The sequence below is a fragment of the Micromesistius poutassou genome, assembly GCF_964030765.1.
Source record: "Micromesistius poutassou genome assembly, chromosome: 1".
NCBI classification, from domain to species: Eukaryota; Metazoa; Chordata; class Actinopteri; order Gadiformes; family Gadidae; genus Micromesistius; species Micromesistius poutassou.
In genome coordinates, this window is record NC_140271.1 from 3,442,066 (window position 1) to 3,458,700 (window position 16,635).

Genomic DNA, 16,635 nt, shown 5'->3' on the forward strand with positions numbered 1-16,635 from the left:
ATGTCAAGTAAACTCTTTGCTCATGGATACAGACAGGGCGTGACCGCGGGGGGGGAAACACGTCTGGTGAGTAACAGTGTGTGCTCGGGCGCACCCCTCGTGATGAGGGAGAGAGCAAGCGTGATGAAGAGGTCAATGTCATTAAGAAGGCTGGTGGTGTGGCTGATCGTTTGCTGTGCCCGCTAGCCAGCTAGCACGCTAGCACTGCTAGCCCCCCCCCCCCCCCCCCCCCCCCCCCCGGCTAGTCCTGGGAGCTACGCGGTGCCCCGGCCGCCTCCGCCTCCCCCAGCTCCCACTCAAAGTTCTGTCCGGACATTTGGTAGAACATCATGTTAAAGGGCTTGAAGAACTTGTGCAGCCGGCGGATCACGTCCGGGTCTATTCTGGGATGAGTCCTCCCTTTGGACTTGCCCAGGCACCGGGGGGTGCTGCTGTCCTCGGGCTTCTTGAGACACGGGAACCCCTTGGTCTTGTTGAAGTAGAAGTGTTTGTCGGTGACGATGCGCTTGAGCCCCAGGAAGTCCTGCACCTTGGCCATCTCGCCCGCCGGGTCCACGATGAGCCGCTCGCCGCTCACAAAGTGCATCTGCGAGAGCGGGAAGTACTGCATCCAGCTCTCCAGGTGCAGCGCGTAGATGCCGATGCGCAGGGCGCTCCACGACGCGTCGATCAGGCCCAGCGTCCGGTTCTTGAAGGCCAGCACCTCGAAGGTGGGGATCTCGGGCTTCTTGGAGAGCGTCTGGGTGTAGTCGGAGATGGCCCGGGTGACGGGGTTGCGCACCACGATGATGAGCTTGATGTCCCGGGCCATGGTGTGGATGCGTTTGGGCGCGTGGTTGGTCACAAAGTAGCTGGGCGTCTTCTCCATGGTGATCTGGCCCTCCAGGGTGGACGGCATCAGGTCTCTGCGGAAAACACAGAAAGACTAGACGTCAGATGGGTGGGAGGCCAGTGCAGGGTTTCCCCTCCCTGAAATCGCCTCTGTGTAGACACTTTGCACCAGTGGTTCTCAAATGGGGGTTCTGAAAGCTGGACAATAGAAAATAGAGACAAGTGGTTGAAATGTAATTCTGGAAACACAGAGAAAGGAGAACCGTTGAAAAGAAAGCACATCCAGAAACACCAAAATATCGTCGGTTTCAGGAAGAATATAATATCACCCCTACAAGAACTGACCCTCCCCTGGCATTGTGCTTCTTATGTGTGGAGAAATCTGCCAAAAATGTACATTTGCATGGTGCCCAGACCCATGTTTCTCACTAAATTGTGAGTACTTGCACCCCCAATGTTCATGTGTGCACACTGCCAAATAGAAGGCACATATGTCATAAAGAAATTCTCCCAAAAATGTTTTGTGTACTCAGCTGAAAATATATATGTTAGAGGATTCACACTAGCGGAAACACGTTGAGAACCTCTGACTTGTGAGCAGGCGCCCTTATCCACGGCCACACACTTAACCATGTTGAGATACACGTCTTTATCGGACAGCAGACATCGGGACTCAAAGACCTCCGACTCGGGAGGCAGACCCCCCCCCCAACCCCACAGGATTAGAGCGTGTTATACCACCTCCTTGTTGTGGGGCGCGCATCCGCCAAGGTTATACAGTGCCAGCGACTGTGATACAATTACCGAGCAGTTAATTATTTTCAGAGAATTACGAGTGAAATTAACTATCAGACATTATTTCACGCGGGGAGGAGAAGAAGAAGGAAGGAAAAAAAAAAAAACCCATACAGCTAATTACAGCCACAGAGTCATAATCAAGAGATAAAAGAAAGAAGATGAAATGACGGAGTATGCTCATCGCTTAATTGACGCCATCTGCGTTACTCCAGGAGCTGTTTGGGGAACTTTAATAATGAGTTCAGTGCATATCATTAATGCCCGGGTGCCTGGGGTATTGTTTTCTCATACATTTATTATGCATGAGAGGCTCAACACACAGGCGAGGGTTCACATGTGCTTGTTCGCCATTGTGTGTGTGTGACGTGTGCGTCGGTGTGTTTTTTGTGTTGTGGAGGTGGGGGGGGCCCGATTTTTCTTTTTGTTCATCTGTCTCATTGGTTCGGATTAAGGACAGTTCATCGGCTACAGGGCCGAGCGATCATGAGATTCTGTGTTCTGTTTTTATTCCTTTCTTTTCAGCGAGATGAGGAAACAGAATCTTGTGGATCCTGTGGAGGCAATCTGCTTTCGTTTTGTTTTTGGTTTTTTTTTGCAAAAAAAACTGTACAACTTTGTCTCCGAGAATGAAAATAAAAATCAATGCCGAAGACAAACAAAGTTCATTGCGTTTTCGTTTATTTTTCTCGCATCAATAAGTGTGGCGTTTGGATTAGCCTCCAGCGAAGATGTATCATCGCTCACACTGATGTTCCCTACTTCTCTGCTGTGAGTGGTCTCTTTATATAAAAGTTGTGTGATTCTGCGCTAAATAGGCACATTAAATCCTCTGTCTGTGAGAGGCGGCGTTTATTTACTGAGGGCAAACAGTCGCGCATCGGCTCTACAATATTATCTAAAAACAAAGAATGTAATCCATATTTATTCACTTTCTTTTCAATCATTCTATAAAATGAAATAAATGTCGCCAGAGCACAAACAAAACCACTCTCAAAAAAATTGACGTTTTCCTTCTGAACCTACGCAATTAAATACTGACATTTCTCCAAATAAGGGCGGCAGTTTCCTTTAAGTACCCCCTCCCGTGTCCAATATTTACTATCCCATGTTTTCCACACCACGGCCCTAGACGTGGAGGATATGTAAACCGCATAGTGACATCAATCATTCGCAACTTGGACATATTCTAAATTTACTGTTCTCCTGTCTAAAATCCAATTTACTCTGCTACTGTGATGCACGTATCGACCGGCCAACAAACATGCACCGACGGATACTATGGGACAGGGGGATGGAGGGGGGTGTGGTGGGGGACGGGGGTAGTGCTACTCACAAGAGTGGCCTGGTAATTGCGTCTCACTAGCTGCATTGCATTCCTGATGGGTAATTTCCCTATGGATTATGTTTGTCTCCAGACACCAGATAACTGTGGCTACCTCTTGGCCTGTAATGGGATATTAAACATATCTCGCCTCCACGTAGCAGCGGTGCGACTGGAAGGAGTATTAGTTTTCATTATATACCATCAATGCCTCACTATTCTTCCCTTATGGTAATGAATCACGGAAGATTCTGTCCTAACCTTTCAAGGTCTTTTCTAACCTTTCAATGCATTGGCTATTTAAATGCAAGTGGAGAGTACAGGCGGATAGGTTGCAGGAGAACGGAGAGAAACAAACGACAGCGAGAAATAGGAACAGTGTCGTCCACGTCCCCCCCTTCTCCCCCCCCCCTCCCCCTGAATGGATATGCATGGCCATCGTGGGATCACCTTGAAACAAGCCCCGCGATGTACTTTTCGATGTATACCAACCGGAAGGAAATCAGTGGAAATGGACTGCGCTTCTTTGGAGCACATCAAATCGACGGGGGCCAGATGAACAACGCCCAAGGTTACCTTTATGAAAACGTTTGCATACGACTCAATGGCTTTAGCGCTCATTATATGTTTAATTACAAAAATGAATATTCTCTTGTTATTTATTTTCCGTTTCCCCAAGTCCGCCGTTGATTGAAAATCAGTCACGGATAGTTGATACACCTTAAATGTCAGCGGGAACACAGGTGGAGCTTTAAAAAAAACAACAATAAAAACAAAACGCTGATAAACAAGCTAATTTCCTGGTGCGTGGAAAATGACTGCGCCCGGCCTTGCAGTCTACTGGAACCGGAGTAAACAACAGGAACAGGTTAACTCTTCGCATCAGCTGCTGAGCTCCACACAGGTCATTCAGGTGGGTAGACAAATAAAATGCATAGCGCTAAAGAGCTTCTGCTTACCATCTGCTGTTTACTCAGTCTGACCAAAAACAATGGCACATAGGCCTACCGTTTCTGCTTCCTGTGTGGTTGCTCCATCCACACACACCTGCACGCACACACAAACACACACACACAGTGAGATAAAGGCAGCAGTGCCTTTATCTAGAGAGATGAGCTCGCTCTCGGAGAGAGAATATGAAGTGTGACAAATGAAGATGATCTTGCTTCGTTTCCTTCGTTTCCTTCCTTCCTTTCTTCCTTCATTTAGAACTTACTGCCACCCACTGTGTTAAAAAAAAAGTTTCAGCTTCGAAAGTACAAGGAAAGTGAAACCAAAGTTTCTTGCCTGGGAAAGTTTAAAGACGGAGAATTTGAGACTTTTGTCTCAACCAAACAAACAGTGTGCATAAAATAAGGGCGATAAGAGGTAAGAAAATAACTAATACTTTTATGGAGGTGTTTTAACGCCATCTGTTGAACACAATTAGGCCAACACAGGGTTAAAAACGCAGAGTAAGACATTAACACATTTGCAACGACACTCAAGTTGTTAACCACTCTAATTCGCACAGACCACCTCAATCTAAATTGCCCCTTGCAAAAGCTGCAGTATTTACCACAACAATTCATTACATCCTGTCAAACTAGCCGGAGGAGAGGGGAGAATTTTTCAGCTTGTGATGAGCTCAGCGATCACCGTAATTTATATGATGCCATACATATAAATAGCTGTTTCTTGCCTTCTTGCCGTATATAAAAGGCTCCTGCTGAAAAGCAGCACTGGCAGAAAATAATGGTTCCCCAGTCTCATTTAGATCAAGGTTCTCTGGCTGGCTTGCCTTTAGATCCATTGAAATTCTCAGTGTGTCTACGCTCTCCATGCAATAACCTTTTCTTCCAGAAGATTCCAGGTTTCATAGCATTTCTTGGGGGAAGAATGTAATGATTAGGATGAATTTAATGAGAAATGAGAACGAGATAATGAACATAAGCTCCTTGGCCTCATTAGGCATGCCTTAATTACATTGGCGGCATGTTAAGTGAAGAAAGAACATTATGGAAAGTTATTTAACAAAGTAAAAATACAACAAACACACAAAACACCACAAGCTCGGAAGAAGGAAACTCTTACTATAACATAATTTTTGCTCAACAATGATACTTACTTTAGTAATTATATACACACACACATATATATATATATATATATATATATATATATATATATAGCATATAGCATATGGTACACAGAAGAATATATAGAAATTTAGAGTGAAGGTGAGAGTGTGGAAAGATTGCGGTTAAGACGCAAGATGCATACACTAAGTACACTAACTATGAAGATATATGCATTACACAGAAAGAAAAACAAGCATTTGCGACGGCATGAAGAAACGCTGGCAATGACAATGACAATGACCAAAACAATGCATTTTGACCTTCACAGCAAGCCATAGTTTAAGTAAACACTGGATTGATTGCAGTTTTTTAATTGTGTGGTTGTTGAATAACAATAATCACACTTTTCTCCTATTGTTACTTTGGCACTGAGGTGGACTTCGGTGATTTAAGAAAGAAAGAAATAAACAGAATCCAAAACCTGTGAAAAAAAACTAAAAAACAACAACCCCACAGTCAAATTTAAATAGAACAGAACAGCCTTCCAACTGCAAATCAGCCTATTATATTTCCCATAACGAGGGAGTTTTTATTCACACCAACCGTTGAGGACGGAAAGGACAGCTGGTCTCGATCAAAACCCCCTTATTCCCAACTCTCTTCCTGAGATCCCCCCAAAGACCAACCCACTTCCAACAATGGGCATGCCACACATACCCCCCCCCCCCCCCCACCACCACCACCACCACCATGCCACCCACCCCCCACGCTCCACCCACAACGCCAGACTGCGTCAGCGAGATCTGAGGCGACGCTCGCATAGCCTTTGGACAGAGTGTATAGGTCGTGGAACGAAAAACAGCCAGGGAGAGAGAAGCACTTCACTCTTATAATAGGCTGCATGCCGCATCGTTAGTCAACAATGGTCCAAATCAACCGGGTAGCAGAATATCTTTTTCTTTTTTCTTTTTTGAGAGCATTGACGTCTTAACATCACACATCATATATCAACTATTATTATACGAGCTTCAAGCTGGGTATCTTTCACAGATTGTGACATTCACGGTCGGGCCAACTGTCTTTCCTTCTTTTTGATGTCAGAAACTAAACTAAGAATAAAACTTACTTTTTTTTTTTTAACATTGAACAGTTCATCATGCGCTCAAATGCAATGGCAATGAAAAGCCAATCCCCTGGAATATCAGTTGGAGGTATTTTCTGATGTTATTTTTTGCTGCTGCTATGTGTAGCTGTGCTTGTATGCGTAGGTGTATATGTGTATGTGTATATGTATGTGCATGTGTATTTGTATGTGTATATATGTGTGTGCATTCATGCGTGTCAGTGTGCCTGAGAGTGCGTGCCTGTATGCGATGCTGTTGATTTGTGTTCTGATGAGCCGTAGAGAGAGCTTCGGGGCTGCCCCCCATGCAGTGTCATCACAATCGTCCTCAATATTCTCGTATTGATGTTTTCCACTCCAGAAAACGAGCAAACAACTGCAGTGGATAACAGCCGCGTTAATGTAACTAATCATTCCCTCATTATGTGCAGTGTTGAAATGCACGCCAGCATACCTACCCTCGCCGTCGAGAAAGTTTTATACTGTGGAAGTTCAAGCCTGTTTTCCCAGAGGACATATCACAGCCCCGGGTAATATCCTATTCAGTCATTGAGCCCATTATTCATGGACAGGTTGCGTTAGGGTCTCTTGCTGAAGGATGCCTACAGGTTAGCATTCATTTGGGCTCAAACCCGGACTCTTCCAGCCCGGGAGGCAAACACCCCGATCATTAAAACTATGCTGGTGTGCACACAGACATTATTTACTCTCTGTGAAGTCGAATAAAGCATCCCAAACAACTCAATATTATTCACCCCCTCTGTCCACACACCATCGGATCACACCCCGATAGATTTAAACCAAAAATATTTCAACTTGTATTTGGAAGCAATAACTGAGAGTGTCTGATGAAATTCTTTACGTGTACATCCTGGAAGTATTCACGTTGTGTGGCTTAGTTAAGCAGAACCAATTAATATGGCAGTTTGCATGAACAGGTTTTTTTTCTGGTGAAAAAGTGTCCGGTAACCATTTAAATCACACGTTTCCCGGTTGGAGAGCAGATGATGTAACAACTGAGCTATCGAAACAGATGTATTGCAATGTATTGTGTGTTGTGTGAAAGGTATTTCTACATCAAACATCATGGAAGCTAAATAGATTGTTACATCAACCCAAAGCAACGCAGAATAGCGATCTAAAAAAATGAACCCACTGAAATATTGCCATATAACAAAGGTTAATCTCTTTCACTGAGAGTATTTATGCGTAAATACAGACATTTTTAGACATTGTAATACATTTTGATACAACCTATTTTCCATAACAGAAAAGTCAGTTATTAAAAATAAGGTGTCTTTTTACATGTGAACTTAATGGCAAACTGGCTGTTAAGTCAATAGTTTGGCTTATAATAAAACAAAGCAGGGAGACACTGTGTTTTGAATTTACACTGTTTGCCTACAGTGTAAAGGGCTGGACATCAAACACAGTAGCATATACAGTCAAGATAGATTTTTTTGAACTCATTAGCTGCTATTTTCTACTAACTGAATCTTGTTAGAAGACGGTCTCTGCTGCTGTGATTTGTTCGACCGCATGTGCGCTGCGTAGGAGCCGTACGCAGGAACACCGCGACTGGGTCACATTAGGATCCCACAGCAGATGCCCGGGGGCAAAACTACATGGGTCATTTTAGCCACTTTTGCAATGTTGTATCAGATGTAGGAAATTAGCAGAGTACTCATGCATGAGTCCATGATGATGATGATGATGATGATGATGAAAAACATCAAAGACCATTTGAGAACCCCCCCCCCTCTTTTGGCACTGACTCGGTTTTATCCGCGGTGCAGGGCACTCCAAACATGCGCAACAACGTCTTGCGACGTTTTAAAGTCTGTCTCCCGGCGTTTCGACCAAGTGTTGTTGTGTTTTTCATGAATGACATTGGAAAGTCGTTAAAAAAGACCAATGTGAGGTGTTCATGCGGATCACAGGGACACATAAGGGACTAGCTATTTGGCAGCCATCGCACTCCTAATCATCCCTGGAAGGATGGATCCACCGTCTGCCGTATTCCTTCTCAAGGTTTCTGCCCTTTGGGTTATGGGGAATTCTTCAGACCTTCAGTCATAAAGCGTGGGCCTGTGATCCCTTTGAGACTCTGACTGTGATTAAGGGCTATACAAGTAACGTTGACAGGACATGTCTTGATACTTGCTTTGGTTATTTGAGCTCTAGTGACCGTAACATATTGATCTCTCAAAGAATTATATGAGCTTATACATTAAGGGATAACTTTTGATGTTTGTAGACGTGTAAATTGTTAATGTAACGTTTGGTGTACTTTCCAGTCTATCAAGGAATGCTGTTGGTTTAACATGCTCATAAAACCATCCAGAGGAGCATGTGGGTATTAGAATAATCCATACTTTTTTCCGCCCGTATTCAATGGAAAAGTTGAATCAACTCAATGCGTTTAATAATGCGTATCGCAATTGACTTCGAGGCATAGGAGTAGAGAAACTAAGTCGCCAATGTGCAATTTGTAAATATACACTCAAATAGGAAGACGACGGAATGGTAAATTGATATAGGGTTCAAAGAGCAAAGACCTGGATGTTGATGGTGGAACATCTGGACGAAGGGGAATAGGCTGCTAAGAATGTTATAATCACGTAGGCGAGACATAAGCTGCTCCATTAAGAGCTCAGCTGACCTATCTGTGGGGCTTTGGCTAATCCAAATTGTGCCAGAGCTGGCACAGATTGCTCAATTCAAGTCGGCTGGAAAACAAAAAATAGCCAAACGGGCTTGTAAACCCTTGTTTATCACTCGTAATCATGTATTTCTTGTTTGTTTTTCTATATATATATATATTGTATTTGCAATGGTAGAACTTAGAGGTGGTCTTGTGGGTTAGGAGTTTGACTCCATCTAAAAGGCTTTGGGTTTCAACCCGATGCCTCTGCTGTCTAACCTGTTGGCATCATTGAGCTGAAGATACCTAACTCTCTAATGCTCTGCTTCATGCTTCTTAATAACACGCATTTAGTTAAACAGTAATGATGAAGTAATGAGGACATAATAGTAGGAGACAGTTAGAGACAGTCCACTGTGGGGGGGGTTTTGGCTCTGGTTTCAAGGAAACTTTTGTGGTTGCGATTTATAATATCATGAAGTGAAGTATAATCCTTGTGTTAATGATGAAATAATCATTATCAAAACATAAATAATCATTTGTAGATGTTGAATATGTGCAATGACAAAGGGGCCTCTATTTTACCACACCGTGTTTATTCACATTAAAAGCCATGTCAAAATCGACCCTCTCATGACATCACAAGTGGGATTTTCCTACCAGTTGGTAAAGTCCAATTGATATGTTGGTTGGCTGAGCACGTATTAATGATCTACAAATGTATATTAATATATTGTTAACGATCAGGTCATCAGTAACTATAGGCTAACTAGTAACTTAACGTAATTACAAAGTGTAACAGCTTTTCTTTCCTATTTGTAAATGCCAGCCGGTTTCCTTTTGAGAGTAGAATACATAAAGTATATAAGAAGCTGAAAGAATGAGTAACTAACAGTGTTAGGGTTTAACTGCCTCTAAATAAAACATTCTCTTACGAATAGAAAACATATATTTGGTAACACCATAAATGGATCCGGCCAGATCAAATTGCTCTAGGCCTGTTCTCATTTAATAGCCGTATCTTGTGTATATCAACATGGAACACTTATGTAAGAATGACTTTTGTTTCTTGTTTCAGCTTACAAGGATTTCAGGATATGCACTATTTATGGCTGTTGCTTCAGTGCCGACAATTATTGAAGTTTGTGGTTTACTCAACTTGCACGGAAAACTCCCCCAAATATTTGACGGTATATATATATACCGTATACAAGTGCAACAGATAAAATATCACTACAAAGTTAACGTAGCAAAGGACAGGGCAAACAGGGGTAAATCGATTTGCGATAACCATATAAAGAGATATTCTCTAAGAACTCTGCGAGACCTATATGTACTCGGCACTCGTATCTCAGAGGTGGTGTCATTTGAAATTCCTTGCAGAGGTTTTCCACCTTCAAAAGATTGGAGGGATTACAAAAAAAAATGTGTAGCCTTTAACGCACAAGGGAAGGAGCCTTGTGTAAAAAAAAAAAAAAAAAAAGTGTGAAAGAAAAAAAAAGGCAGACCTGATGTCTCACCCGGTACTGGACAGGCTCAACACAACACCAGTGGAGCTCTTTCTCCAAGCCTGTTTCTGCTGCCATCCATATTTCATGACCCCCAGGATCAGAGCATGGCATTTGCCTTTTCCATTTTTACTGCCCTAAAGTACGCTACTTACTAAACCATGATCCTACAGGGAATTTCTCCCAATAATCTGTTGTTTCTACAAAAAAAAAAAAAAATCTCTCAGAGTTTTTTTTCTCTCATAGGCACTCATCCTTTATTGACAATGGTTACCGTGCCCACCTCCCCCCCCCCCCCCCCCCCCCCGCCTCCACCAAAAGAAAATGCAGAGCTGATTGTTATCTTTTTCGGGAAATGATGAAACGAAAAACAACACCTTGGCTTGTAAAAAAGAAAAAGAAAAAAAGGAGGAAACAAAATGGCTTACCCGGAATCACCAAGCCACCAGCTTGATTTACCACAAGGAAAAGATGGGTGAAGATATGAGGGGTAATCCTGGATGGGATCTTGGTATAGCCCCTGGAGGTCTCTGAGCAGCTTGTTTAAGCGCTGCCAGTAAACCCCTGTACACAAGCCCTAATCCCCCTGGCAGAGGTAGTCTGACACTACGAGTGAGTCCGCTATGAACAAACATCGCAAATGCAGGATAATGTTTTAGAGATACACAGATTAACTTGTGTAATCCCCCCGCTGCCAAAGGGAGAGATTAAAGGAGAATGTGCCAAATGTTTATGAGCGGAACACAACTAAATATAAACGGCATCCTTTTGAATGCCTTTTACTTTTATTTGAGCCGAAGAATGATTTCTTCTTGGATCTTCATTTCTAAATTGATGCCATTGGCGGGATAAAAAGAAAGAAGAAAAACAAATCAAAAATAAAAATGGATCAATATAGTTTGAACAGAGGCTTTACAACAGTGAATGAAGTCCTCCGCATGGGAAAAAGATGAGGCCAAACAATCAGTCTGTGTAAGACGGCGGCCTTCTATTTATAAAAAGATAATCCAAAAAAGACATAAAGGTATTTTTGTAAGTCAAATGCCTGTTCAATGGCCTCAATTATACATATAATTGTTACCACAAAACATATAAAATAGTTCATGCATGACATGAATAACAGCCCAGCAGATTGGGCGTAGGACTGCATTGCCTCTATCTCCTAGCTGGAAGCTTTTAGATGCACGATGCGTTATGTACGAGAGAATGAGTGACCTAGAAAGGTAAAACGTGCAATAAAGCGCCACTGAAACAGTCTAAGCTCGTCAGAAGGGGAGGGCTGTAGTCAAATAGGACATGTGAAACATCTGTTTCTTATTGTGTGAAAAACGTGCTCGCTTGTGAACATTGATCAGATCTGTGAGTCATCTCGTGAAAAAATAATACTATAAACATGTGAATAATATTTGTAGCTCATGAAAATATTATTTGGCATTGGTAAAACATTTGGCAGTGAGTGTTTGGCTAACCCTATTCCTTAAAATCACATCCAGATAAAAAAAGTAAATATACAATTCTTTGTTAACCTTCATTCATAACACATTTGTGGCAGCATGGTTGTGATAGATTAATTGAGATTATCTTTGTGTCTGATTTAATAGGGTATTTGAGAACAATAGTCAGGTGTGCATTTAAATAACCACGCTGCAGATTGCAGTAATCCACACGATTATCATATTAAATGGCACCATATGCAATACTTTATCCTGTTAGTGTCTTTGAGGTAATAGCCATTGGACACATGTGCTTATCTGGCTTTGTTTCATTTCATCTCTAAGAGTGTTTATTGGTGGTGGCTGGTCGACCACTCCTGATAATAATGCAAATGCATGCACGAGAAATAATGCATATCTAATAAGATAGAGCAAACTCACCAGCAGAACTGCTCAAGAAACTGTAATAGACATTCTCCAGTGATCAAAAACCGAACACGTTCATGGAGGGCATGAACGTCTTTCCGAGGGACACATACTCTTGAGTACGTGACATAATTACATTATATACTCCATGCCCATTTTAAGGAACATTGCACTATTCTGCTTTCGATTTCGTATTTCAGATTGGAGGAACTTTTAGGATTTAAGTGAACCCCAAAAATCACTTTTCTCGTCTCATGAAGTGTTGTAAACATATCTGTGTTATTCTCAACTGAAAATGTATAAAGTTGTTCCATCGGGGAAATTCTCTATAAAACTAGACACTACGTCCGTCGTGAAGTTCTTTTCCAAAGTCATGTTTTTGCAATGGCTGTTCACCCTGGGTTGAACGCGTGTGCAGAGTTTTTTGACAAGACTTGACGGCCCTTCCATTTGCTCCTATTGAACCCATATGTTTTTGTTTTTTCTAAAACCTTTATGACTGTCACGGCTGCTCAGCTCGCATATGTTGTACAAGTTCTACTGCTAAAGCGGGGGTTTACTTACCCTCAGAGGATTAAGGTGACACTACACTTCTGCTGACAGCATTTTGCCTTATTATTTATGCTCCATTATGTCTTCAACAATTAAATAATTGAACAATAAGGTTGCACCACATACAAAACAGCATACCTTGGATCACTTCACTGGGATATAGTGTCTATAACACTAACAGGGTCTAAAGGAACCACCGCAATTAAATACCCCTCACTCATTTTTACAGTTTCTCATTTCTCATCAGGATCATAACTCCAGTGAGTTTGGTCGCTTATGTGTGGTTGTGTGTGGGTATATGCATATATATATATATATACATGAATATATTCTGACCAAGGCAGGCATGTCAACTGCCATAACACACGTGCCAACCAGAACACAATGTGTGACATGTCTCCCCTCACTGACAGCTGTGAGGAAGACCTTGTCATAACATCTTGTCAAGAACACGCCGGCAACACCCGGAGTACATGAGTGAAAATGCGCGTGACGTAAAAAAAATCCACATATCGACAAACAATTTGACAGTTGTTGTGTGATGTAACGGGTAATATGACACTATGATGTCATTGGTCATGAACAGCCTCGGTTATGATCCAAGCTGTGTTTGACATCATGCCCTTATGTCGGTTTGACAAGAGAGAGGGGATCTCTTTCTAAATACAATATTGAGTTTTATATTAAAATTGATTAAAATAAAGTATTTCCATGTCAAAGTGTACTGTTGAATGTGTGTTTATGAGACTTCCCATACGATAACACCTCTACTCGTTACTGATGCTTTCTCGCTTGGAGGGGGCGTTTGAATCTCAACAGCTGCAACACCGAGACAAGCCTTCATCTTGGTGCGGTCCAGTGCAACGGCAGCTCCAATGTGCCATACATTATTTGTGTTAACACAGTTCTGTTAATGCATGCATGTGCATGAGCTTATCACATGCTGTGTGGCTGTAAAGTGCTACACTGTCAGGTGGAATGAGCTGTCACGAGTCACATTAGCACAAGTTTCTGCTGATTACTGCCTCATTAATTAATGAGCTACAAATTGTGCTTCTCACTTGCAGGAGGAAGCATTATTAAGCATATTTTTTCTTGAAAAGTTTCTTTAAAGAATATTGACAGTTCATTAGCTCTGACTGAGTGACAAACCCAACAGTGTGACCAGTATTTCACACAACACATCATTGGCCACTTGGACAGTAAGGACTTGCTTCATCGAAACACATAGCATGTAATCACATACGCATATATCAATTACCTTTCCTTCAGGTAAAAATGTGACAGCTGAAGGCTGAAGTGGCGATGAAAGGAATGTTTGCCAAGTGCATATACATGTGATATATTTATATAAATATATATATATATATATAAGATCTTTAACTGCCTCATACGTTTCTAGGACAAGATGATAAAGGCAAGAGAAGCATGCGTGTGAGTTTTATCATTGATAAATCTTGGGCCCTGATGCCAAGATGTTTAAGCATGGAATCCCTTGTTATTGTGGTGTCTTAATAGGCCATTATATGCAAGGCTGTTTCACTATTCCCTCAAACACAACTTGCAATTGCTACATGAGATAAGCTTGAAACATCATTTGTAAAGCTACACAGATATATATTAATGGAGTATGCCAAAACAATACATTAAATAATATATGCAACGCACAATACCCTTATTTAACAAGTGTGTATGTGTGTGTGTGTGTGTGTGTGTGTGTGTGTTCATCTCATCCTCTCTTAAATAACATGATTGTGAATAAATCAATTCCACTTTTCTTAAATCTGCACCCATGCGACTCCATTTCTCTTATCCTTGCAGGACTTTGTTCTCCATTCTGATTAAATCACAGCATGAGAGCTGCACTAGACGTCAATGAACCAAAACAACAACAAGCAACCAAACCGAGAAAAAAGGACGCCCTCTGTTAGAGTCTGGAGGACAGCCTGTGGAGGCGTGTCACCGTGAAACCTTCGGTGACGAGTTCTAACTAGCAAGATCTCGTCAAGGTGGAGTTTGCAAGGTGGCAGTAGCTCAGGAGGTAGAGTGGGTTGGCTGGTAATCACGAGGTTGATAGTTCGATCCCCGGCTCATCCTAGTGTCCTCCACGCACCTCCTCTGAGTGGCGAGGTGTCCCTGAGCAAGACACCTAACCCTAACTGCTCGAAGAGCTGCAACCCATTGATGTGTGCATGAATGTGACAGTGTCAGGAAATATTGTAATGTGCGTTGGATAAAAGTGCTATATAAATGCAGTCCATATATGATCTTTATATAATATGTGTGCACATGCTACAGGACAGTTAATCAGCCCAGTTAATTGTTCCGAGGGGAGGCTATTTTACGCGGGGGTCTTTAAGACGATCTGGGTACCTAATCAGACGTCCATCATGGACAATATCGGACAACTTTTTAGAGCCTGCATGGTCAATATGGCCTGTTTTCCAGACTCAGACAGAAATCGCACGCTTCTCAGCAGACATCCACTGACTGGGTTGACAGTCAATTGATTGATAGAACTTTTGGTAACACTTTATAATAACTATCCGTTATAACTAGTTAATAGATCATAAGTAAACTTTTAATTAATGAGTTATTAATGACTTGTTAAGTCTTTGTTAACAGTGTTTGTTAAGGATTTATAATGATGCCTTGTAGATAGTTAATAGATTAATAAACTGTTAGTTAATGAGTTATAAATGACTTGTTAACTGTATATTAATGATTTATAACTATACCTTATAAATTAGTAATAGATCATGAACAAGCTATTAGTAAATTACTTACTAATGACTTGTTAAGTATCAGTTAATAGTTTATATATGTTATTGGGACGTTATTCTAAAGTTGCAACTATTCCTCATTTATTAACTGTTAGTAAATGAGGAATAGTTGCAACTTTAGAATAACGTCCCAATAACATACATAAGCTAATAACTAATACTTAACTAATATATTAACTCACACTTTACAGATCAGTTGTTAATAGTTTGTTAACCATCTACTAATACCAGTGAAACTTTGTAGAACAGCAAATGGGTGGAACAAGTTCAAGGTACAGAAATTTGATGTGATGTTTAAAATATCAAATTTTTGTACCTCACAACAGTATACAACAGTATACAAACCCATGAGGTTTGTGCACTTTTTGTGCAGGACATGGAAACAAAATAAATCAAAATCAAGCCATTGGCATTATTGATATGAACATGTCTTAGCACAACTTGGACCCTCTATACTTAGTGAACCAGACCCGAGCTACAACCAAACTGCTCTAGGGCACCATCCCACAGTGACACACCTAAGCTTTCTTCTTCTTCTTCTTCTTCTTTCTGTTTTCATGTCCTGCACAAACAGTGCACAAACCTCATGGGTTTGTATACTGTTGTATACTGCTGTTCTGCCATGTGATGGCTCAGTATGTGTGTTTCTATACATTAAACACAATGTTCAACATTTCATCTGAGGTGTTTCTTTGGTAAAATACAGTACACAGAAAAGCCTATGGGTGGAACAAGGTTGAGGTACAAAAATTCAATATTTTAAATATCACATCAAATTTCTGTACCTTGAACTTGTTCCACCCATTTGCTGTTCTACAAAGTTTCACTGGTATTAGTAGATGGTTAACAAACTATTAACAACTGATCTGTAAAGTGTGAGTTAATATATTAGTTAAGTATTAGTTATTAGCTTATGTATGTTATTGGGACGTTATTCTAAAGTTGCAACTATTCCTCATTTACTAACAGTTAATAAATGAGGAATAGTTGCAACTTTAGAATAACGTCCCAATAACATATAAACTAGTTAACAAGTCATTAGTAAGTAATTTACTAATAGCTTGTTCATGATCTATTACTAATTTATAAGGTAGTTATAAATCATTAACATACAGTTAACAAGTAATTTATAACTCATTAACTAACAGTTTATTAA

General features: G+C 41.2%; 1 protein-coding gene across 1 annotated transcript in view; it reads right to left on the reverse strand.

Annotated features, from left to right (window-relative positions):
• Positions 1-241: 241 nt before the first annotated feature.
• The window catches only part of hs3st4 (heparan sulfate (glucosamine) 3-O-sulfotransferase 4), a gene marked incomplete at both ends in the record, with an annotated part of 59,949 nt that continues 43,555 nt past the window's right edge, over positions 242-16,635 (reverse strand). The window contains one exon of the mRNA XM_084488844.1: positions 242-905. Within this exon, the coding sequence (XP_084344970.1) occupies positions 242-905 (664 nt within the window). The remainder of the gene's footprint in view (positions 906-16,635) is intronic.